General features: G+C 46.8%; 1 protein-coding gene across 1 annotated transcript; it reads right to left on the bottom strand.

Annotated features, from left to right (window-relative positions):
• Positions 1-1,196: 1,196 nt before the first annotated feature.
• Positions 1,197-8,746, bottom strand: BARHL2 (BarH like homeobox 2). Its single transcript, XM_014054239.2, has 3 exons — positions 7,263-8,746; positions 4,991-5,216; positions 1,197-2,332 (listed from the first exon to the last, which is right to left on the bottom strand). Exons 1-3 carry the CDS (start codon positions 7,846-7,848, stop codon positions 2,020-2,022), a joined length of 1,125 nt encoding a protein of 374 aa, XP_013909714.2. The 5' UTR covers positions 7,849-8,746; the 3' UTR covers positions 1,197-2,019.
• Between the last annotated feature and the right edge of the window lie 16,988 nt (positions 8,747-25,734).

Here is a 25,734-nt window from a genome sequence, read left to right as displayed (position 1 = left end):
AGGCTTGGTGAAAAGGAAGCCCGTTTTCAGCGCTTTTCTTCGGTTTCCGAGGGCTGTTGGTTTATCAGGGCTTAGCCGGGGCCTGACCCGGGAGAAGCAGAACTGCCCCGTTCCATCTTTCACCCGTTCTCACCCCACCAGCCCCGCCAGTCCTAGCTCCAGATTCGCTTTTGCATTGATTTCTGGCTTTTCCCTTTCTCTCTCTCTCTTTTTTTTCCCCCTTTGCACCTAAGAGCCAGACGCTACCAAGAGCCCCCACACACACCCCCACCTCCCCGATCCCAGCAAAGGATTAAAAACGGCCTCCCGCTCCTTAGAAAGAGCGGACTTGAAAAACAGCTCGACCCGAGCTCACCGACGCCAAGCCAAACCGTGTCCTCGAGCGGGGAGGGGACGGTTCCCCTGGGTGGGAGTCAAAAAGAGATCAAAGCAGCCACCCACCCACCCCCAGCTGCACATGCACTCACGCACACAGAGAGAGAGAGAGAGAGACACACACACACACACACACACGGCCCTGCGGCTGTGGGTCGCGGCGGATTTTCTTCTCTCCCGCGGCTCCGGGTTTTTCTTCCTAATTGCCACCCCCGAGCGTCTCTCGCTCCCAGGCTGTCCTCCGCGCTTTCTATCAGCGCCTCGGAACAGCTGCCAGGCTGAGTTGCACCTTTCGGCTTCCCAGGCATCCGTCCCCCTTTAAGGTCCTTCCTTTGCCTCTTCCATATTCAGCAAGGAGGACCGGGGGGCGGGTGGGGGGGACTAGCCAACGACGGCAAAAAAGCAACACTGAGAAGAGAGGGGGGGGGGACATTCATGTCCAATACACCCACCCACCCCCCATCCCGCTTTCACTTCCGAGGTCTGAAAAACAACCTCCAAGTCCATCTCAGCTCTTTCGTTTCTTTTTTTGCCTTTAAAAAAAAAAAAACTTCTTTACAACCCATTCTTTACCCCTCCAAACAAACTCTTTAGCAACCAACCAGACTGGGGGGCGGGAGTGGGGGAAAGGGGGGGGATTAAAAGTCTCCTAACCCGTCGCATAGCAAGGAGCAGACACGCACGCATCCAGACACACTCGGCCCATTTTACGGAAGGAACAATAACAGCGCGGGAATCAAGGGGGAAAAATAGCTCGTTTGGGTCTGCAGGTTTGTTTAAAAAAAGATAAAAGTTTATTTCTTTTTTTTTATCCCCGTCGTTTTTGTTTTTGTTTTTTGCCATTTTCAGTCATCAAAATCTCATTCGCTCGCTCGCTCTCGATATATATATATATATACAATATATATATTGTTAACTGTTGTTGTCATCTAAGCATTTATTTTACTGAACCAAAACAAAACAAAAAAAGCAAAAGCAAAAATAAAAAAAGGAAAAGGAGAGGGGGGGAATATTTTTTGTGGAGTTCGTTTTGTTTCTTAGATTTTTTTTTCTAAAAAACGAATGAATATAAGTCTTTTTCTTTTCTTTCTTTTTGGACAACGTATAATAAATAATATATATATATCACTTCTCACACACCGGCCTGTTCAAAATGTGTATGTAGCATATATATACCAATGACGAGAGAGATCCGGAAAATGCTAGTTCGGAGACAGAAAAAAAGTTCGTGAGAATTCGGTGCAAACTTCTCCGCTCTCCTCCCAGTCTTCTGCCTTCTGGGCCGCGGTGGGGGAGGCATTCTTTCCCTCTTTGTGTCCCTCAAGAGTCCTGCCTGGCACTCCGGCTTTTCCCGGCCACCACCCCCAGCCTCCTGAACCCCCCCCCTTCCGCCTCCTCCGGCAAAGCGGCGGGGGTTGCTGCGGGACTCGGTGCTTCGTGTCACACTTACGGGGGTCCAGAGTCTCTGCGCTCTGAGCCGGTCGCTCCTCCGGCTCGGTTAGAAGGACCGCTTGATTTCCCGCCCCCTCGCTCGCCTCGGCTCCTTTCTTGCTTGATTGGCTGCTGGGGGGAGTGAGGGGGAAATCTGTCGGCGGGGTTGAGGAGGGGGAGCCGGGGGTGAGGGAGACGCCCAGTGGTTTTTCTTCACCGCGGGTGAGGGGTCCCTGGAAGGGGGTTGGACAAGGGGTTGAGGGCCGGCTGCCCCCCCGGCCCGAGGCCGTGGATCAGAACCCGGGGCACCAGAGGCCGCTGGAGTTGAGGGTGAGGCGCTGGCGGAGTCCGGTACATGCTACTGTACATGGCCGCGGCCGCCGCAGCCGCCGTGGTGCTGTCCATGCTCCCCAGGAGGCTCGGGTGGTAGAAATAAGGCGACGGGAACATCCGCTGTAGAGCCGAGTAGTTCCCAGCTTCGGCCAGCAACTCCAGCCCCACCGCCGTCTGCCGCTTCCACTTGGTTCTGCAAGAGACGGAACGGAGACACCGTCGGCTGGGCCCGAAGAGGGAGAGGTTAGGGGGAGGGAGGGAGCGAGAATCGGGCTGACCACCCTTCCCTCCCTCCCTCCCTCCCTCCCGACACAAGTCCACCACGCGGGAACAGACTCGGGCAGAAGAAAGTGTGCCTTGCCTGAATCTCTTGCGTTCCAGGCCTTTCCTAAGCGCAGCTGCAGCCAAATTACTGCGCGGCTGGTAGGTCTTAAAGCAGAACACTATTATGGCTGGGGGAGAGATCGGCGGGCGCAAAGAGGGACACGCGAGGAATCAGAACGAACTGTCAGTTGAAAAATCCTGGAAAACATTTGCTAGCCAAACACACACACACAAACACACAAACACACAAACACAAACACACACACACACACACACACACACACAAAGACCACTACAAAAGGCGAGCCAAGCTTAAATCTTGCCGGCCTTGTTAAGGGACAATGACAGCTGATAAAACTACCCACGATTCATTCTCCTTTCAAACCTGTAATTTACATTGTTGTCTATGGGCCTCATCAAACCTCTTTTTTTTACCATCACGTTACTCTCTAATATTAATAACAGAGGAAGAAAAATATTTTCCCCCCCCTCCCCGTTGTAACGTTTTGTGCTAAAAGATTAATACATACAATCCCAGGCAGCTAATTTAAAAGTCAATGGCTTGGATGGGGAAAATGAAGGAAACAAAGTCATTCCTCTCTGGGAAACTTCAGAACACATGCCTATTTTTTTACAGCCTCCACTATCCAAACAAGCAAACACTTAAGCAAACTTTGAAGGGGGAAAAAAAGAGCCAGCCTTGCGAGAGTTTCATTATACTCTCCTTCCTGAAGATGGCCCGCAGGAAAAAAAGTGAAATCGCTGGAAGATTTTGGATGTTAGGAACTACAATCCTGAACGTTTTAGAATTGTAGAATCCTGTTGCTTTGAGGCATGGGGCGAATTGGGGTGGGTGGGTGGGTGGGGAATGGAAGATGAGTAATTTTCCCTCTGTGGGGAAGACACAGGCCTCCAGATGCAAGAAGAGGAGGCTAAACGCAAATGGATACAGATCATCTCTTTCCCTGCCTCGTGCGACTACATTGCAAAACACACCGGGACGAAGACGCGGCTTCCGGACAAGTCAGTTTCCTTCCTTCCTTCCTTCCTTCCTTCCTTCCTTCCTTCCTTCCTTCCTTCCTTCCTTCCTTCCGCAGAACCTGCATGTTAGTCTTCCGTTGAGTGTGTGTGTGTGGGGGGGGAATCCTGCTCCGCTAACTGGCTGTGAGCATTGGTGGGTATTTTCAGCAGGCGCACGACACACCGAGGTTAAACCACGGCCGTTACGAAACGCAGCCAAATTAACAAGCGTGGAGCTCCCTGTTTAGCTGGGCTTGCAAATGACGCTAATGTTTTCCGACAGAATTAGGGTGTCTGCAACCATATGAAATGAGACAGAAAATTGTAGCAAAGATGACAACTGGACAGAGGTTTCCAGCCCGTGTTTTCTCTGCCAAGAATTAGAAAAAACCACATTTTGCCCGTATGGGGCCTTCCTCGCTCGCCTGCCTCGTTTTCGGCCTTTAAAATAATAGAATAAAATAACCCCAGACGTTGGCGACTAATGCTTCGTTTCAAACGTCAGTGCTTCGTTTTCCAATCGCAGAGATCAGGATTCAAATGCACTGGAGAAATGAGAGAATGAAACCCAGGACTGAGTTACAAATCGGAGCGCCCGAAAATGCCAAATCAGGCCGAGTTAAAGGTGGAGGCCTCCAGAAGGGAATCCCACCGAGCCTGAAACTTATTTAGCTTTTCCCAGTGGCGCCGTCCCGGTTTAACGTCCCCTTCCCTCCACGCTTCGGCCTTCGCTTTGCTAGCAGGGACAGAGAGATGAACCCTGTTGGTGCGCTGTTCGCTTCTATTTCTTTTTTCCCCCTGTGCTATTCAGACTTCCTCCACCTGCCCTCGACAGGAAAAGCAATCTAATGACTGTGTACCACCGCCTTAACTTGGAACGTTTAACTCGGGTCCCGAACTCGCACCGTTCAATGAATGATGGCTAACTAAGAGTTCTGGCTGAGGTTTGTGTGTCTGCCTACTAGCTACGAAAGCAAGCGAACGAACAGAAACCCCACGGCTACTAACCAAGCCTGCTCTGAGAATGAACCTGCTAGGGTTTTTCCCCAAGACTGAAATCTTGGCCCGCAAGAAATGGTCAACGTGGGCGTGGGGGAGGAAGGGGAGGCGGAAGGACGGAGAAAGGCCACGAGTAGATATCTAAGGAGACAGATTTCCTTCGCCTTTCCAAAGGAAAGCGTAGAGCTGCTCGCCCCCCGCCCCCCAAATAAGTCCCTCGGAACTCTGCTTGGAGGTCGCGCTCCTATCCTTTTTTTAAAAAAATCCGGGAGTAGGCCTCTTTGAACTCCACGGGATTCCCTTTTGCGTGGATGGCAAGGCAAGAGGATGGCAAGGTTAAAACCACGACCCAAGCGTGGAAGGCAGGATATAATGAGACATTTCTGGGCCAAAGTGGGCCAGAACCCGGACTGTTTTCAAAACAGCCCGTTCCCCGCAGGACTTTCTTTGGAGACCGGCGTTGCCACTTGCCTACCTGCCCGCCCCCAGCCCCAGCTTCTGCCCCTACCTCCGGTTTTGATACCAGGTCTTGACCTGGGTGTCAGTCAGATTGAGGGCGGCCGCCAAGTCCATGCGGTCTTGGACACTGAGGTACTTCTGCCTCTCGAAGCTCCTCTCCAGTTGGTTGAGCTGATGGTCGGAGAAGGCTGTCCGTGCCTTGCGAGGTTTCTTTGCCCTCACAGGGGGGCTGTCCCTGCTGCTGGAAATCTCGCGGTCCCCTTCTTCTTTTGCCCCTGAGGAGACACAAGACAGAACCTCGGGGTTAGGGCCGAGGAGTAAAGCGGCGGGGTGGCGGCGGGGACTAAACCCGCACACAAAACCTTATTAAGCCTGAACAGGAGGTTCCCCTCCAGGTGGGAGTCTTCTTCATCCAAACGGACCCTTCGAAATCAACTTAGGAACCAACTGATTTGTTCCCCTACTTTCGTACAAGGCGGCGTAGACCACAACCACAGCAATGAATTAAGAAGCCTGGAACTCAGCTGCGATTCAGCCTCAAAACAAAACAGCAGAAGGGAATATTCCGGGCTAAAAAAAATAGCATTTCTCTGGAGTGATAACTTCTCCTGTCACGGAGCTTCCTAATAATATCCTCTCTTCCCACCCCCCACCCCGGAGGGAATGTTTTTTTTTCCCCCTCTGCCGCCTTTCCTCACGTTCTCCCTGGGCCAAATCCAGATTTCCAAGTGCACATCGGAAACGGTTACGATCAAGCCATCGCAACAGCCTGAATACTTTTCCTGGAGTGCTTGTCATCCAGGTACAAAAAAGAGAGCCGGATTTCGCAATCCCAGGTGACAGCGGAAATATTACCGGATTTGGTCTGGAATCTTTGAGTCTTATTTGAGGGAGGGTTTTTTGGTGTTTTTTTTTAGCTGAAATGTTAGGAAATCGATACGTCAGTCCATCTGTGTTTGTACGAGGTTTTCTCTTCTACCACCAACCTCTCCCCCTCTTCCCCCCTTCTCTCCCCCCCTCTTTTCTTTTTCTAGGCTCTCCTTGATCTTCCCTGCAGGGAGAACAATAATCTCTCTAATTGACCCACTGGGGAGGTTGGTGCACCAACTAACCAACAACAACAACCACCAAAAAAACCCCTAGACGAAACTCTGCATCTGGTTCTAGACGCTCATATGTTGGGGCTAAAATGGCAAATTGAATAGTAGTCCTATTAGTTATTGCAAAATAGCTGAAGGTTGTAAAATGAGCGAAATGTGTCCTCTCTCATCACCATGTTCTTCCCCCCCCCCGCAAAAACCCCCGCCTTTCCAGTTAAGAGAGATTCCCTTGGTAGTGGGGGGAGGGCGTCTTTTATTTCCCCCCCCCCAGGAAGTGGCAGAATCGAGCACACCATGTACGTTTGAATTTTAGAACTATTGCACACTCTCTAAAGCATCTCACAAAAACCAACGCTATAAAATATTGCACAGTGCTAATTCTAAAGGAAGAAACATTTCGAGGGAGGAGGGAAGGAAGGAAGGTAGGAAGAGAAAGAAAGAAAGAAAGAAAGAAAGAAAGAAAGAAAGAAAGAAAGAAAGAAAGAAAGAAAGAAAAGGAGCCCGATTGGACCCACCCGTTTGATTTGTTTCCCTGCTTAAAAAAAAACCACATGTTATTATAAATTCTTTAAGAGGTCTGTCTTGCTAATTAAGTGTTGCTAAATCTGTGTGAACTATGTTTAGAAATTATGCATGCAGATCGCATTTTGTAATATGCATTTGCATTTTAAAATCTCTAGTAATCCCAGCTGGCATTTTTTGGTATTGTTGAAGTGCACATTTGCAGACTCCTTTTTGTTCTGGTATCAACTTTTTTTTTAAGAGGGGGATACGTAGTTTCAGGTTATATGATGATAGTTTTATATATATATATATATATATATAGATTTATAGATACATAGATCTACGTATATGGATTGTCTAATAAAAATTAGAGGGGAAACATTTACGATTCCTGAGTTTCTGCAAATAACCTGGTTTTGTTTATTGCTTTCTTATGGGACTTAATTTTATTTTTAAATACTATCCAGGATGCTGGAGCCTTTCCTTGAGGGCTTAGCGAATTCGCAGCCAGCCTTCCAAGTTGGCTGGAAGTTTTCAGAGCTTTCAGAACAAGCGATTGCTGAAAGCAGGAGAGAGGGAGGAAGGGGGGGGGGGATATTAGAAAGCACAGAGGAACAACCGGGAAGGTTCGAAACGTAAACAATGGAACCCTCGCAACCGTTTCGAACCCGGGACGCTCGCAACCGTTTCGGAGACCCTAACCGTCCCCCCACTCACCGTGGCATTTCAGCTCATTCTGGCTATCGTCGCGTTTGTCCAATTTGGTTCTGCTGTCGTCCTGCTCCAGTTTCGGCCTGAAACTTTCGTTGGCCGAGTTGCTCTCTTGTTTGGGGGTGGGATGGGGAGAGGAGACGCTGGTGCTGTAAGGGGCGCACGCGGCCAGCGGTTTGCTATCTCCCAAAATGTCTTTAATTAAAAAAGAAGAGGTGGAAGTCCTGGGGGCCGAGCTGCACGAACCCAGTTGCTGCTGCTGCTGTTGCTGCTGGGGCGACGGCTGCAAACTTTTTGGCTGTTGCTGCTCTGAATGTTGGCCGTGGTGAAGATGGTGATGCTGAGGCGACAGGCCATCTTGCGCCAAATGCTGCTCGGGGTGCTCTGCGGTGACCGAGATAGGCGAGGAGGGAGTCGTGCCCACCGTGTCTATTTCCGAACAAGGGGACGGAGTGGCCTGGTTGAGGAAATCCGCCGCCCTGGCCTCGCCATGAGCCGTCCGAAAGTCCCCGTTCATCATAACCGGGCTGCCGGACCTGGGATTAGACAAAATCGTGTCTATTCCAAAACTGGAAGTGCTAGATCCTTCCATGGTGGCCGTTCAAAGAAGCGCCTTCATGCCCTTTTCCCTCCCGACGCCGTTCTCTTGCGCGGACTGGGGTTTTTTTTTGGGTGGCGGTGGGGAGGAGGGGGGGGGAGGTGATGGCTGGCTCTAAGGCGATCGATCGGCGATTAAACCGCGAACCACCAACCAAATCGGATCAATTATGGACGAAGCGAATCTCTTCGATCAAAATTTAAATGGGGAGGGAGGGAAGGAAGGAAGGAGGGAGGGAGGGAGGGAGGGAGAACGGGGAGAACGACGACGAGACGCGCACATGCACCAGGGCGCACGCACGGGGAGAAGGGGGGAAAAAAAAAGAGAGCCAGCAGGAGAAAAGCCGCCGAAGCCAGCCAGGAGGAGGAGGAGGAGGAGGGCGAGGGCAGCAGCCGGGAACCGATTCGGGAAGGAAGACGCCAGATCCGCCGCGCCACACGCTTGGCCCCCGCCCCGAAGAGTCGCTCGCTCGCTCGCTCCCTTTCCGCCGGCCACACGTGCTCCGTTTATTGTTCAGGACGCCCGAGCCGCTCGGGCAGGACAGCCAGCATCGCCTGGATGAGCCACCGGCCGAGGAAGCGGCGGGAAGAGGCTGCTGGGGGTCTCCGGCGGAGGCTTCGCTCGGCCAGCCAAAGAGAACCCGGCACCGCCGCTTAATGCCGCCGGCGCCCGATCGCCTGGTTCCGGGGCGCTCTCTCTGCTCTCGCCGGCGCCCAGGAGTTATTGAACTTCCTCGGAAAGTTGAGGCGTGGCGGAGCAACGCGAGGAAGAGGAGGAGGAGGAGGAGGTGAAGAAGGCTCGGCCGCTGCGGCTCCTCTCGGGCTCCTGCGATCCCGCCCGTGACGTCACGGCCCTTCGCCTCTCTCTCCTGCTCGCCGCTCTTTATCAAACCTCTTTTAAGGCTCGGGATTTTCCCCCCATTTTAAAAATATTCCTTATTTATTTATTTGTTTGTTTTATTTAAGGCCGCCGTCGAGTAACGGCCTCTTATTGGTTGGCTCGGCGGCCGAACTTGACGCTCGGCGGTTGGCAGCCAATGAGAAGAAGGAAGGAAGAGGAGAGAAGGGGAAGGGAGGGGAGGGGAGGGGAAGGGAAGAGGGAGTACGGGGCCCTTGTCAGGTTCGGGACTGGGGCTGTTCTTTTTTAGAACCTTTAGGATTCCTCCCTTTCTTCGTCCCCCATTGTTCTACCCTAATATAATATATGGGTGGTTGTTAATTATTACCTCTGGCATGCCAATAGTCATCAGTTGGGTAGCAAAAATCAAGGTAGGGGGAGAAAGAGAGAGAGGGAAGAAAAAGAAAGAAAGAAAGAAAGAAAGAAGGAGGGAGGGAGGGAGGGAGGGAGGAAGGAAGGAAGGGAAGGAAGGAAGGAAGGAAGAAAGAAAGAAAGAAAGAAAGCTAGAAAGAAAGAAGAAAGAAAGAAAGAAAGAAAGAAAGAAAGAAAGAAAGAAAGAAAGAAAAAGAAAGAAAGAAAAATTTAAGAGAATATTTGCGTGTAAGAAAGAGAGTATGCGATATTTCGAGTTGTGGAGTCTTGTGTATACGAGGTCGTTGCAAAAGTAATATACTTATTACTTATAACCTATTTTTTTTCTCAGGGTGGGATGTAAGTTAAAATGCAGAGTTATTTAGAGCTTTCTCCCATTTTGTCCTTTGGAAGATCAGAAACGATGGTCCCCACAGCCCTAGGCAGGAGAAGCGACCCAACTTCATTGAAGAACTAGGGAAATAAGAGCGGGGCTGGGCAAAATATCTTTTGCAGCTCCAACTGGGGAAAACGCCTGGCTTCCTCTCCTAAGGGACGGGGGAGTGGAAAGGGAAGCGGCTCCTGGGGAGGGGGAAAAAAAATCTCGGTCTAGAACCGGCCCGCCTGTTTATTTGGAGAAGGCTGTAGATTTTAGCCCGTGCCACAGCTGCAATCACCGGTTCTGGGTCTTCATCCCAAAGAGTGGCTTTAACCATCCGTTCATCCACCCCCCAGCACACGCACACACCTCCTTCCCCTTTCGATCTTGGTATGCCTTTGCCTGACCGCTATTTCCAGCGCCTCTTTCTCTGCAACCGACCCAGTTCGGGCCGACACGCCGCGCACTTGGGGAGAAAGCACAGCGGTGGCTGCGCGGATGGGTCTCAGCTTGTGTTCATCTGTCTCTAAGATGAAGCCGCGGCGGTTCGAACTTGTCCCTTGTTGAATGTCAGGGTAATGGGAAGTGCCAGTGACAAGACGCCGTATTGCTCCTCCTGATTAAGTACCGTCAACCTAATTAGCAGAGCAATTATAAGGTGCTAATGAATGATTCAAAGTTCGGCGAGTTGTCTTTTACTCCGAATTACGCCTCTCTCTCTTTTTTTTTTAAAGGCACCGAGGAATCGAAGGGAAAAGCCAACGTTCCTGCCAGGAAAGCGCTTGTCCCCCTTTCTAGGTTCTCCCCGCCTGCCTTCTTCCCTCCAGTCTCTGGTTCTTTTTCTTCCCTCCCACAGCCACGTTTCAACCTTTCGGTTCCAGAAAGAACCGAACGAAATCGATCCGTCTAAAATAGATGCGCGGGGCGAATTGAACATCAATAGACACGGGGGTGGTGGGCATGTGTTCATTTAAAATAAAATAAGATAATACAATTTAGAGGAGTTGCGTTAGGGTACGCGTAGAGTTTTGCACCTGCGTCTTTGCAAGTTAAAAGAGCGAGCTCGGAAGTTTCTCAAGGCCGGTGGGTCGGTAGGTCAAGATTTGGGAGAAGAAGATTTGGGGGAAGGGGAATCGATGAAGTTTTAAGGGTTTAAAATGTTGTCCTGACGTTCCTTGGGTTGGCGGCGCATGCCTGTGTTGGAAGAAGGGAAGACCAGAGGAAAGGAAAAGACGAGCCAGCCTGGGAAAGAAGCAGATACCTGCATGAGGTTTTCTCCCCTTCTTAGAAACAGGCGCCTGGGGCGATTTTGCCAGCAGCCGGGTGTCAAGGCAAAAAAACGACTTCGGACGACTTCTAGCTGCTGGTTGAGCCCCATTGCGCCTTGGGTCGGCGACTCCCTAGCTTGCGCCCCGTGTGACACTCTCCCAAGCTTCTCCGAGAGGCTTGGCATTATAGTGTGTGAATTGCTGACTGCGGCGGGAAGCCGCCGGCATTGTTGCCCCTTTGGGTGGTATTTTGCCCAGAACAAGCAAGTGGTAAAATCCAGAACTTTACCCTTTAAAAGGAATAAAAAAAGACGAAGGGCGGAAGTTATTGGGGAAGGGAGAGGCGCAGAGAATTGCAATTTGGCTAGAACAGCGTGAATCCTTTTACCCTTTTCCCCCTTTTCAACCCCGAAAGATATATGCCAACGGAACTTGCTATTGTGAATCGATTTCCCTCCGAAAATATTTTTTTCCAAGTAAGCGATAGATAACTACGTTCTGCATTTCCAACGTAGACTATACGGTATCTTTCTTCCCCCGTTGGTCCAAATTGAAATGTATTTAGAACCGTTCACTATTATCCGCTCAGAACTAAATTCTTTGAAGTATTCATTGCCTGGGTATAAACATTTTCTGTTTTGGAAAACAAAGAAAGGGAATGGGCAAGAAAGGAATGCAATTCAGTTGAGAAAAGCAGAGATTGATCTGCCACCTATTTCTCTGCGCGTTTATTTCAAAAAAGTCTGCTCGAAAAGATTCACAGGCGATTTGCCTTTCAGACTCTTGAAGATATTAGAAATGTTGACATATAAAATACCTCCTTCAGGATGGGCACGTCCGCAAAATGAATAGAGGGAATTGGAGAAATAAGCATCTTTAAAAGCTGCCCACTTTATCCCTGCTGAAATATTTATGGAGGTGGATGTTTTTATTGGGGAGGGCTTTTAAAATGCTTCAAAGGGAAAGTTTGAAACTGAAAAGTTCAAAATAAGATAGCACTTCCTCCAGAAGAAATGCCAACAGTTGGGATCTCTGGTCTTCGGAGGAGCAATTGGGTTTGCTTGTAGTCAGGCCAAATTTACCATCCCTTGATGGCAACGCGGGACAGACTTAAAACAGAGGTTTTGTTTCGTATTTGCCTCTGAATGCAACGCGGGCGGTATAATTCGGAGCTCAGTGAGTGGATATGGCTTATTTAGGGGAAGAGGTGGACATTGTTTCAACCGGATATGGGGTTTGGTGGACATTTTGGGAACTGCTATCCAAAATCTTTATTTATCACAAAACCTTACGTGACATTTGTGTGCTTTTCGCATTCATTTAACTCCCGATAGGAGAAAGTAGAGGGAGGGGGGAATGAAAAATATTAAGATTGAATAAGCCAGGGATTTATGTACATTTTTGGATGCAGACGGCGATGAGAGCTCATCATTTTGTTTGTGCCTGGGGTTATTGTGAATATAATCTTGTGGATTCACTGTGTGGTTTTGTTCATTTATTTGTTTCTTTGTTTCCCTCTTTTAGGGTAATTACTGGACACCACAAGCAGCCAAGGAAGTTTTGCTATTTATATCCAAATCTGGACCTCCATCTCCAGCGCTTTGTAGCTAAAGGAGAACCACCGCTATTCACTCTTCCCTTCCAAATTTGGATTAACCTAGTTCTCTAGTTTATTTACTGTAGAGAAAAAATATGATCAATGGTCTAATTCCATCTCTGGTCATTTGTGCCAACTACAAAATCCCAGGTAGGCTGATTCAGAACTAACATCCATTAAATTCTCTCTCAGGCAACTATGCACAAGATTGCAGTCTAAACATGCTCAGAAGAGAGAATTATATTGGAGCAAATAAAGTTGCTTCCTCTATTTAGACACACGTTGTGATAATCTAAGGGTTTTTTTTATCCCTCCCCCCCCCCCAAAATACACTCGCTAACAGGAAATTCTTTCCTTGAGGTTTTTACTTTCAAATGTGCACAATGCATTCCATTCCATCGTGAATTACTATACCATTACTATAGGGAGCACTATGTCAAACCGAGTCCTAAATCCCAAGAAAAATAGAGAGCAGTCTGCACCCAACTCTATCAACCCTCTTAACAGACATTATTTTTTTTCTAAAGTAATGATTTAAAAAAAATTATTTAAATCTTACACGAAAAAAGTGTTGGAGAGGAAAGCGATTTTAACGAGAGCTCCAGGCACATTCAGTAATACTATGTGGCTGCTGCATCTCCTCTTTTTAAAATAAAAGTTTGGGGAACCGCAGTCCAAATTGCTTCTGGAGAGCCGCCATTACACATTTTGCCCACAAGGCGGCGACAACAGAGGCCTCTATTGTCTTCAGAAAGCTCTCGGTGTGATTACGAAGAGGTACTTCTACAGCCTCCCCCAATAGTTAAATATGTCTATCAAGAAACAAAAGCGTGCGCTTTTAAATCAGCATTTCACAATCTTTGTGGGTTTCAAAAAAAATTAAATTGGAGGCAAATTTTTCAACGCATATTTTAAAATCCTGATCAGAGGCATATATCTCTATTAAACCGGCTCAAAAAAATATATCACAAAATATCGTCATGTTCTCAAGATATTCTAGACACCCAAGACGATCAGCAGAATCAAAATTACTTATTCTTTTGTTCCTTTTTTGGACAGCAAAAAGTTTTTGCCTCGCAACCCTATTAGAATGTTTTTGAGTACATTCTATAGGCGAAATTGTCCAATATTCATGTTAACTAAGTTGTTGATTAGTAATAATTCACAAACCCTGCCGGTGTGAACTTATTTGCCATTAGGCGAAAAACTTTTTGGATATGTCTTTTTATCACTAATGGTGGGTTTTTTTTTAAAAAAAAGACCAAGAACTGGGTAGGATTGCAACATGAATATAAATTCCTTTGAAAGATTCTGAGTGGAAGATTCTGATTTCATTGTAGATTTTATTCCACGTGTGACACTTAAATGAATGTTGTCATACAAACAGTCCTCTTCATTGCTTTAATGTAAGGTACCCCATTCAATCGGTTTTAATTCATCTTTTCCAAAGGGGGTGTGCGTGTATGTGTGTTTGCTTGTTTCAAATCGGGTGGGCTCCAGGATTTCTTGACATAATTTTTGAAAGTAGTTTGTCATTGTCATTGTCATTGTCCATTCTTCTGAGGACCGAGAGAGAGAGTTAGGAAGATCCTGGTTTGGAAAAAAAAACTTGAGGGTCTTGATGGAGATCCATCACACACAGGACCAGGAATGAGTCCGTTGATTAACTCCTATTAATGTATTGGAAATAAATTAATATATTAATTAATTAATTAATTAATAATTTATTAATTTATTGGAAATAAATGAATATATGCTACCGGTAATTAGTGAGATGAGGTTGGAGGGATGACTTTTGGATTTCAGCCACATAGAGCAACCCCAGCTCACCGTGACACAATGTGTTCCAGATTGTGTAAATTGCCTTTCCCTAACCCGTGTCTTCCATATAAATGTATTAATTATGGAAATTATAGCCTAGCAGATTTAGAGGATACCAAGTTGGGGAAAACAACGTGGAGGTTAGTTAAATGAGCTCTTAGACAATTCCAGTTTCTCTGATTTTAAAGCCAAAAGTTTCTAACCCAAACATTTCTACAAACTGTGGCCTGCTTTTTTTTTTCTCCCTTTAGGAACTGTTCAAACAATTATAAACCTTCCCAAGTTTTTCCTCTCTGAAGGTCGCTCATGGATAGATCTCCTCCAGCATCCATGCATAAAATAGCTGTTCTTAGCTGTGGCTCCTTAACTTGGGATGGCTTGCTAATCAGAGCATTTAAACGAGAAGCCAATTTCGAACCTTTGTCCGACACGTTTTTTTAGGAGGAAAACTCTAATTGTATGTTAGACTCAGTACTTAAATGCCAGCAAAACCCAACAGTCAGAACTCCCCCTCCCACATCTAGTAGATGTAAGAATGGAAGGAAAACCTTCTCGTTTAAGGTCCTCCGTTGGGCTTCCTCACCAGCCTTAGGTAAAAAGACTGGCAGTATCCTAATTTAGCACCGTGCAAGGTTTCCCGGGGCACAGGAAATATGTGGTCTGGTCTGTGGATAGTTTCCTTCATATTAGACGAGCAATCTATGGGGTTGCCGCTTTCCAGGCTCCCTGCTTTATTTGTCCTTTCCCCAACTTTCCTCCAGGAAGCCTTTTCCCTCCGGCACATAAAGGCTGATCCTGTGAACACACTGAAGGGACCCTGCCAAAAGTCCATTCACCCAGGACAGCCCATCGCCTATCAGGACGTTGGCTAGATTTTGTTTAGGCTGCTAAGGACAGAAGGAAGCCGGCCCAGAAGGAAGCCAGCCCTTCCCGATCTTCATGAGATAATAAATGTCCGTGTATATTCATTTACACCTTGACTTGGGGAATACACAGAGCTACCCAGAGCGTCTGCTTATTTTGCCTAGTGGGAGCTCCCCTTCCATCCAAGCGTGCCTAACTTGGCCTGCCTGCCAGGAAGACGAGGGGACGCACTTCATCCCGGAACACTCTACCGATTTGCTGGTCATGAAGTCTTCTCTCAGTTATCACTCCTTTTCCTGTTAGACGTCTGCCTGGATAAACAGAGGAGGCGGCAGGAAGCTGGAGGAAGAGGCAAAAGCAGAGAGAGAGAGAGAGGGAGAGGGAGAGGGAGAGGGAGAGGGAGAGGGAGAGGGAGGGGGAGGGGGAGGGGGAGGGGGAGGGAGAGGGAGAGAGAGAGAGAGAGAGAGAGAGAGAGAGAGAGAGAGAGAGAGAGAGAGAGAGAGAGAGAGAGAGCGCTATCTTAGCCCAACGTTAATTAACAAAAAGCTAATTAAAACTGCACTTTGAGCGCTAATCAATCACTTTATTAAGCCGGGAATAGTAACTGGAACAAATTGAATGCTACCAGTTGGAGCATCGTGCTATCGAACTGTCAGGGTCGATGAAGGGATGAGGGACTGAGGTTGAGCCAATCGATTCTTGCCCGATTGGTGTTGACCGAGGTCAACGAGACACTGAGGTGGAGGGAATCGCCGGTCCTCCTCTCCCACTACCCCCACCGCCCACCCACCCCCAGCCGAAGGGGGAAAAAAAAACAGGCTTGCAGAACGTGGGAACTGAGCCAACCTGGATGGTCCTTGCCAAGCCTTACTGCCAACTCAAAGGCCAACATCAAGAATGGGAAGACAATGAATGGCCATTGATCCCCAGTGAAGGACAAAGCATCCCGTGGGAAACTAGGACTCCACCAGAGCTTCGCCATCAATAGTGAAGAGTATCCACCCAGAACAGATCTTTGGGACTCGTCAAGCAGAAAGGCAGTGGAATCAGGGAATCTAGTCACCAAGAATCATTAATTGCATGGACATCCATGGCGAGGGGCAGTCCCTTCATCCTGGCACCAGCCCAGTTGGAGTCTTCTTTCCACCACCCAACGATGAGCTTAGGGCTGGGCTATGAACCTTTTTTTCAGAGCTGTCCAGACTTTGGAGGTTGGTCTTCCCTAAATCCCAAAAAGGCAAAACCAGTGCTCACATTACCTCCATCAAATAGAGATAAAGTGAGTTGAAGTTTGATGCATTAAAATGGGATTGGTGGGGTGGGTGGGGGGAAGAGTGTTATTGCCTGTAGTTTCATTTCCTAGCCATGCTTGTTCCCTACCTTCACTCAGAAGTAGGACCCTTGAGTTCAAAATTACATCCCAAGGAATGGTGGCTTGGAGATATATATATATATATATATATATATATATATATATATATATATATATATATATATATATATATATATATATATATATATATATATATATATATATATATATATATATATATATATATATATATATATATATATATATATATATATATATATATATATATATATATATATATATATATATATATGGGGTCCATGGTTCTTCCCATTTACTGTATTGTTGTAATATAGTTATATTAATTAATATATTAAGGAGATGTTGTAATATAGTTCCTTGTGTAGGTGTGTGTCACCCATTGTCCAGTTCATACTAGGGCATGCAGAGCCATGCTGAACCACACAGGAGAAAACAAACTCCTAAAACGCCATAACATCCTGATAGTGCATAACATAACATTCTGAGATGTGCCCTACCATTGACGTCCAGGATTTGACCATATATAGACTGAGCAGTAGATTAGAAATTGTACTTTTACAGGCTGTTTTTACTCACATGCTATTGCTCCTCCTGCCTTTGTCCTATCTCAATAAAAGGGGCTCTCAGACCCCAGTTTGGGTCGCTCCATCCCGAGAAAGGTTGTGTCCTGTCTTTTCTCAACATTGGCCTCATGGGCGAATCACGGGAACATTACACTGTATGTTGACATCATCTGGCTTGGGCTGTTTTTCCAGTTCACATTATGAGAAGGGTCTCAACAGAATAATATAGTTGGAAAGGACTTTGGAGGTCTTCTAGTTCAACCTCCTGCTCAAGCAGGAAACCTGGCCTGTACTATATCAGACAAATGGTTGTCCAATCTGTTCTTTAAAATATCCACTGCCGGAGCTCCCACAACTTCTGGAGGCAAGTTGTTCCACTGCTTAAGTGTTATAAGTGTTTGGAAATTCCTTAGTTCTAGGTCTTCACTGAGAGCAGCCATTAACTGGCTTTCCTGCTTCGGGCTTCAGCGTTGGAGGCAGGAGGCATTGCAAAGATGTTTTGTCGTGGTGTCATGGCAAAGGGACAAGGGAGAAACTCATTCCTTGCTCAATTTAGGGTTTTCTGAGTCTGCCCTACAAGGTCAGTGATTTATGAGTGGAGGTTGGTTGGGAAATGATGGCCTCCACTAACCTTGTTTGGGGGAGAGCCAGTGAATGTAACGTTCCCGTGGTTCGCCCATGAGGCCAATGTTAAGAAAAGACAGGAGACAACCTTTCTCGGGATGGAGCGACCCAGACAGGGTCTGAGAGCCCCTTTTATTGAGATAGGACAAAGGCAGGAGGAGCAATAGCATGTGAGTAAAGACAGCCTGTAAAAGTACAATTTCTAATCTACTGCTCAGTCTATATATGGTCAAATCCTGGACGTCAACGGTAGGGCACATCTCAGAATGTTATGTTATGCACTATCAGGATGTTATGGCGTTTTAGGGGTTTGTTTTCTCCTGTGTGGTTCAGCATGGCTCTGCATGCCCTAGTATGAACTGGACAATGGGTGACACACACCTACACAAGGAAACTATATTACAACAAGTGAACCCCTCAATACGAAGGCACCAAAATTTGGGAAGAGACTCAAGGAAGCCAAAGGGTCCTTTGGAAGCCAAAGATCCAAGTATCTGAGAGATGAAAGTGGAGGACAAACAAGATTCAAGCGCACTAGATCTGCTAAGAAAGCGGTGACTTCTTCCAGATTCCTACCTCCGACAACATTTCTGGGGGTTGTAACAATATTGCACCCCTAAGAGAAGGGTCTTGGCAATAATCAGGAGTGACGGTTTATTCTGAGGAAGCAGCATTTTTTAAAATCCAAAAAAATCCTGGCTGACTTCCCTGCCCGCATCGATGGCTTATATCTCCGGGATCTTTCGTCTGGCTCCCCTGCGGTCAGCGCAACTGGCGTTTCTCAGCCGGCGCTCGCAGATCAGAGGGCGCTGGTGTTGAGCATTGCAATCCAAAGGACTCGCCAAGCCCGACCAGTTCACCAGTTTCGCCCCGGCTGCAGGAGCCAGCGACCAGGAGCCCCGCGCACCCCGAATGACACCAACCCTTTACTTTTGAAGCCGTTGGTCATTTGGGAGAGAAGCGACGCGCTTTCGGTCTCCTGGCTTTCAACGCGTCCAGCAAAAGGCGATTTAACAGAGAATTGAGACTATGGAGGCGAGTCTCCAGTCTAGAGGAGGCCTAAGCGAGGCCTGCCACCTTTTAGGAGCGGCAATAAGTAACCGAGCCACCCCACGAAGTCCCTCTTAACAGGCACCCACATAATAAATCTAATGTGTGATTAAAACGCCAGGGATTCTCCCTCCCCTCCCCAAAAGTCCCATATTTGGATCGTCTCGGTTGCGCAGGGCGCTTTTACAACCCAGATCAGGCTATGCCACTTTCGGACACTTCCCAGCCTCTATTCTGGACTGGCGGCAACGGGGTGCACTGAAAGGACCCCGAAATCTGCCTCCCGGCTGCCCGATCCTCCGGGTTGCAGGCCGCCACCTGGCCGGGGGGGGGAGAAAGCCCGAGGGGAAGAAGAAGGGGTTCGTTTGCCCACGCGGCAGGCAGGTGGTGGGCGCGCCTTCTTAGTCTCCTTTCTTTTCTCCCCGGGGCGAAATTCGGGTGGGATTTGGGGGGGGGGGGCGCAGGAAAGAGGACCCAGAAGCTGCAGCCCAAGGAAAGGAGGTCAGGCGGTGCTGGCGGAGCGGGAGGGGAGCGGGTGAGAGAGGGAGAGGGAGGGGAGCGCCGGAGAAGGCGCTTTGGCTGCCCTGAAATGTAACTCTGAGCGCGCATCCCTTTTATTAAAAGCGGCTGCTTGACATTTACACTCTGCCAACAGCTTCTTTCCGATAATCCGGCCGGCGAAAAGAGACGGGTCCGCCGAGTCACTTGCCGCCTTTTCGAGAAGAGATACAGAAATGTTTCGATGAGTGGAAACAAACGAGGAAAGGGGGGGGGGAAGGCGGCGGCGGCGGCGAGGGAGGAGGAACTGGGGGAGAAGGAGGAGGATGAGTCTCCACTGGGGTTCCGCAGGGCTGGGAGGGTGAGAGGTAATTTACAAGCCAGGCACTGTCCGGCCACGGATCCCATCATGAAACTAACCCTCCCTCAAAATAAAGTTTGTGCCGGGTCCAAAGCCCAGCCCCGGGCACATTTCCAGAGGAAAAGGCCAGGAGAACAGATTGGGACTTCCGAGTAAGCCTGGACAGATGCTTAACTTTTTTTTTTTTAAAGCAAGGATGGATTCTCATCTTAGAAAATCGCTTTTACCTTTTTTGGCCCTTCCTTTTTCTACAACAACCAGCCTGCCAAAGTTAACTTTTTTTCCCTACTTTTCTTCACCCAATTAAACTGAAGTCTTTGTACTCCTTCCGCGGTGTGTAGGGTTTTTTTTTTTTTGTTTTTTGTTTAAATGAAAAATCAGATTTTCGTATTTAATCTTGCTCTTCTCTGTTCCCAATTGCAAGTCCAGAGTACATGATCAGAAATGCTCAGAGAGCAGAAAGCACATTGATTTCAGCTTGTTCCGTCCGCAGACAGGCCCTGACAAGGTTGTTAGAACAGTTGGAGAGGTCTGTACAATCACTTAATTACCAAAACTGTCAGTCAGGCGGGCCGCTGCTGGCCGCCTTCGTGGCTGGGAGGAAGATTCCACTACTGCCTTCTCCGGCTTGATTGATTTGTGCTGATGGCATTGCAAAATAATTAGAGTGAATTTTCTGATGTGTGATTTTATCCCAAGTTCATGCTTCAGAAAGGTAATCGGAAGGATGAGAAGGGTCAATGCCATTTCAGATTACCTGAAGTCCAAGCGAAAAGATAACCAGAGAAAAAAAAATTGTATATGTATATATTTATATCGAAGGAAAGAAGGACGCGTATGCGGGGGGGGGGGTGAGAGGACGAAGAAAAAGAAAGAGTGAGGAGGGGGGGGGAGGAAGAACGGGAAATGGGCAAAGAAAAACTGGAGATGCGATTAAGGATTGCTGAAGGGTATTGTCAAATTCTGCAAGTGATTTCCTCCCGAGCCAGCACATGGCAGATTGATTTTGTCCACCGTAGCTTTAACCACATTTCAAGTGATCCCGCGGTTATTACAACGATTGCCTACGAAACTGACAGGCGAAAGGAGAAGAGATCCGGTCCTACGGAGGACGGGAGCCGCCTTCTTAAGCGCTGTCAGCTATGGTTAAGTAAATATCACTTGCTGGAGAAGGAAGGAAGGAAGGAAGGAAGGAAGGAAGGAAAGGAGAAAGGGAGAAAGGGAGGAAGGAAGGAAGGAAGGAAGGAAGGAAGGAAGGAAAGGAGAAAGGAAGGAAGGAAGGAAAGGAGAAAGGGAGAAAGGGAGAAAGGGAGGAGGGGAGGAAGGAAGGAAGGAAGGAAGGAAGGAAGGAAGGAAGGAAGGAAGGAAGCCTCGTGCCTGCAGCCTTAGAAAGGAGGTTCTCCTCCTCACCTTCTCTATCTTCCTCCTTTCTCGGTGGGTTGGTGGGGGTGGGGGGAGAGGGAGCCTGGAACGTTCAAACACTTTCATTCATGGGGAGGGACTTCCGTTTCCAGAACGTTGAGAGATGGGAGCCGTTTGTTCCCTGCCTCCTGCTTTTGTTCAGGTGAAGATTCATCCCTCAGCTTTCACCCTGGGCTCAGGACAACCCTTAACAACTTCTGCCTTTAGACCGAGAGAAGATTCTTTCCCTTCTTGCAGGAATCTTGGGCTGGATGTGATTTGGATGGACTCTGGTTTAAGTATGAGGCAGGAACGGAAGTTGGGAAGTTTTTTTTAAAAAAATCCCAGAAACCTGGTGGGTTGATTCAGTACAGGGCCGTAAAATAGATTCTGGGTCAACTAGATCACTGTTCATTCAATAGCCTTTTAATGGACTCAGGCCTATATGGACATTCTTTTCTAAAACCACTTGGTGTCCAGAACATCAAGAAGCCTCACTACTGAAGAGCCAATTTCTCAGAGTGAGGGCTCTCAGGAGCAATGTTCACCACAGTCCTATTGTGCATCACAAATCTATCCAAAAGTAAGCTTCAAAGACAGAGAACGTATTTCAAGTGCAATTTGGGCTCCATCTCTAGCATCTTCAGTAGATGGTTGGATGAAAAGTTGGATTCAATGAAAGCAGCTTCCATTTTCCTCTTTCCTCATCATCCTTTTCTCCTGGTCCACTTTAAAAAAAACCCAGACAGTTCAGTGAAGTATCATTGATTCCATCAAGCATTTACCAGAAAAATAGTTTCCTTCCAGACACGCTTGACTTTTGATAACTTCTTGGACAGCCCCCACTTAGATATCTGGATGTCAGCACCAAAGTCATTTGCTTCTTGCTGGAAATGTCTAGCAGTCCTTCCAGTCTAGCCTACAGCCCTGGAATAGTCATTAATTTCCAGGATTTGAGACACAGAAATTCTAAACTAAGATAGATGAGATGGACTTGCACAGGTTCTTATTAGGAGGAAACAGTGTGACCTTGTCTTTGGGACCAAAGTTCCCTCTCTGACCTGAACCATCCATTACTGAAGGAAAGGAACAGTACCGACCAAGGATGTTTCCTTCTAATGCCATCTCTTACATCCTAAATGCAGCATCCTTCTTTTGGCCTCTAGGGGGGAAAAAACAAGTTAGGTTGTTCAAAAAGCATAACTTAAAAAAAATCAGAGCTAGTAAGAAACAGCATTTGACCATAGTGGACATGATCTTAGCTAGTATGGCTGTTTAATAGTTAATTCAGCCACCAGGGATGTGATGCTTGTGAGGTTTGTTTTTAATTGTGTCACTTGTATGAGATGGGCCGCTATAAAATTATATAAGTACAATATAAACAAACAAGCTGTGTCTCCTCTAAGCAAGGGAGGATGATTAACTCAGCCTTTCCCAAGCTGGACTTTTCCATGACAATGGAATTTAAGTCTAACACATCTGGTGGCTTCCGAGTGAAAAAGGTTTACAAGAAAACAACTATTGAAAAACCCAATCAACCAGGACAGGTGGGCCTTGAAACAAAATGTATTTGATAAGCTCTATTAAAACAAATGTGACATTGGCTTACAATAACTCCTAAGGAGACCTCTAATTCTCAGGCAGGTATCTCTGCCATTATTTTCAGTGGGATTTCTTTTAACTAGGAATTAATTTTGGAATTACATTTTTGGCATCCTGATCCTCTGAATGACAGCCCATTTGGAAAGTAATCAGATAATACTCAAAAGTGGCTTATACCTGCTTATTACTCCTACCATTGATAAAAGAGGGGGGGGGGAATCTAGTACTTCTTTTAAGCCAGAAATTGGCAGTCTGACTTTTGGAGATCCTTCTGACAATGAATTCTGAAAAGCTACGACAGACTTTCCTGTTATTATAAGATGTGGAAATGGACAAAAACTGTAGATTAAAACTTAAAACAGGCACATCCCACATAAAAATCTAATACTGTACCCCCCTAAACATATCTTTTCCTACATGTGCTTTACATACCTTATTGCCTTGGCTCCTTTAAAATATTAAATGTGTGCTTTAGTTATCATCAGATGTCTGTGCCTATTTAAATGGTTCAACACAACTCAAGCAGATCTTTACCATAAAACTAAAGACTGTTCTTCCTCTGCTATTGTGAACAGGTTAAGTTAAAAGTTCTATATTCTCCAACAAAGAGGTTTCTTGAAAGGAGAAGCTTCCTGATAACCATTTTGGGGGGATCTGTGGGTCTGGGATAGTGAGGGGCTACTTTTAGAAAGCATCAAGGCTAACGTTTTCACCAGAGAAGCACACCAACCAATGGTTGAGAAGCTCATCTTGGTGTTTGTAGCTTCCACAAGTAAAGGGCTTTGAAATAAATAACAAGAGATACCACCTGTTTAAAGAATATTGACTTCTCCTATGTAATTAGCAATAGCAATAGCAGTTAGACTTATATACCGCTTCATAGGGCTTTCAGCCCTCTCTAAGCGGTTTACAGAGTCAGCATATCGCCCCCACAGTCTGGAATTTGAATTTGAATTTATTCAATTTGTAGGCCGCCCTATTCCCTGAGGGGACTCAGGGCGGCTGAACAAAAGCCAAGGGAGGGGAAATTACAAAAAGTAAGACAAAAACAATCAGACAATACAAACGATTTAAAAGCACAACAGACACAGCAAATTCGAGTAGGGGGGGGGAACTCAACCCCAGGCTTGTCTGGGTCCTCATTTTACCCACCTTGGAAGGATGGAAGGCTGAGTCAACCCTGAGCCGGTGAGATTTGAACCACCGAACTGCAGATAACAGTCAGCTGAAGTGGCCTGCAGTACTGCACTCTAACCACTGCGTAACCTCGGCTCTTAATTCACTGTCTGGTTTTCACTTTGATACATCTAGAATGGTCCATCTGGCCACAAGTGGCTAAAACATTCAAGCTTCCTTGTCATTCAGTTTGCAGGGATATTAACAAAGAAAGCGCCCACATCCAGTTTTAGAGATTGAAATCCCCCTCACCCTCAGGTTCCAGTGTCTTCTATCAAACATGATAATGATTAATGATAATGATTACTTGGGAAATGTTTCTTCCATTCCATGTTTCTTCCACCATCAATAAGGATTGATATTTTATTTATTTCAGGTGATGAAGAATCCAGGTTCTAGATTTAGCTTATGAATGGAATATTTCCTTTGTTCTTCCAGCTATTTTACAGCCCCAAAGTTAATATTTACTCATCCCATCCATTCAGTCCTTCTCATTGTTCTTAGTTGAGTTGGGATTGGAAAATTCTGACCCTCTTTGGGGAAAATCGCCATTCCTTTTCTCCTATAGGATCAAATGGAAGAAAATAATTTTTACACTAATGATGTAGGTGAAATCCACGCTCTAACCATGGTCCCAAACCAGGGAAGGAGGAGTGAGCCCTGGCTCATTCATCATAATTACCAATCCAGGGCTTCAGGACAATCATGGTCCCCAAATTTGCAAGGTTCCACCACAATAGCAGTAGACTTATATACCGCTTCATAGGGCTTTCAGCCCCCTCTAAGCGGTTTACAGAGAGTCAGCATACTGCCCCCAACAATCTGGGTCCTCATTTTACCCACCTCGGAAGGATGGAAGGCTGAGTCAACCCTGAGCCGGTGAGATTTGAACCGCTGAACTGCTGATCTAGCAGTAGCCTGCAGTGCTGCATTTAACCACTGCGCCACCTTGGCTCTTGGCACCACAAAACCGTGGTAGACTAAAGTGCGTGTGACTAAAGCGCGGTGACAAAACCGCACTGTCAAAACCGCGCGACAACAGCGCGCTGACAACAGCGCGCTGTAACATAACCCTAAACCTAACCCTAAACCTAACCCTAACCCTAACCCTATACCTAACCCTAAACCTAACCCTAAACCTTACCTTAAGTTAAATTGCGCTTCTGTCGGCGCGCTGTTGTTGGCGCACTGTTGTCGGCTCGCTTTTGACATCGCGGTTTTAGCGCCGCGGTGTTGTCGGCGCACTTTTGACGTTCGCGGTTATGTCATGCCACGAATTTGCAACTACCAGATGTTGTGGACCATATCTTCACATCCATACATTAGAATGTTAATGAGTCTTGTTCAAATTACAAAAAAGGGATTAAGTTGGAAAAGGTCATCCAGATGAGTATTAAAGTAAGAATTATCATTAGCCTCCTTTGGTATTCATATGAGTAGAAAGGTGGAATATAAATCTAAGGAATAAATAAATACAAATAAATCCCCAAGCCTTGATCAATCTCATATCCTTTGAATAAGCAGAGGACTGGACTTTTCTTGATGAGAAGAACATTCATTTCTATAGCAGAAGGTCTCTTTCAGCCAGTTGTCTTCAACTGGATCACCACTCCTGGTGGTGCAATTCGTGACCCGTCAAAACCGCGTTCCACAAAAGCGCGGTCTACGAAATCGCGTATGTGACGTCATCACAACGCAACGAAAAAGATCGAAAAATTGCAATAAAACTTAAATTACAGCAAGCTGATTCACATAAAGGTAAGGGTTAGGTTAAGGGTTAGGGTTAGGTTAAGGGTTAGGGTTAGGGTTAGGGTTAGAGCGTTAGAGCGTTAGCGTTACGTTTAGCGTTAGGTTAAGGGTTAGCGTTAGGTTTTTCGTTACGTTAAGGGTTAGGTTTAGGCTTAGGTTTAGGGTTAGGTTAAGGGTTAGGTTTAGGGTTAGGTTTAGGGTTAGGTTTGGGGGGGTTAGGGTAAGGTTTTCGCTTTATTTTTACATTTTTCGATCTTTTTGTCGCGCTGTGATGACATCACAGACGCGCTTTCGTCGACCGCAATTTTGTCGTCCGCGGTTTTGT

Source organism: Thamnophis sirtalis, unplaced genomic scaffold (genome assembly GCF_051295495.1).
Source record: "Thamnophis sirtalis isolate CommonGarterSnake01/CBP01778 unplaced genomic scaffold, rThaSir2_p1.2 scaffold_7, whole genome shotgun sequence".
In the NCBI taxonomy this organism is placed as follows: domain Eukaryota; kingdom Metazoa; phylum Chordata; class Lepidosauria; order Squamata; family Natricidae; genus Thamnophis; species Thamnophis sirtalis.
Note: the sequence above shows the minus strand (reverse complement) of the source record. Positions and strands in the feature narration are given on the sequence as shown.

Coding starts and splice junctions, on each gene's coding strand:
- BARHL2 (XM_014054239.2), bottom strand. CDS start 7,848: ATGGAAGGATCTAGCACTTCCAGTTTTGGAATAGACACGATTTTGTCT. Junction 5,217..7,262: donor GAATGAGCTGAAATGCCACG/GTGAGTGGGGGG, acceptor GTGTCTCCTCAG/GGGCAAAAGAAGAAGGGGAC. Junction 2,333..4,990: donor ACCTGGTATCAAAACCGGAG/GTAGGGGCAGAA, acceptor CGTCTCTTGCAG/AACCAAGTGGAAGCGGCAGA.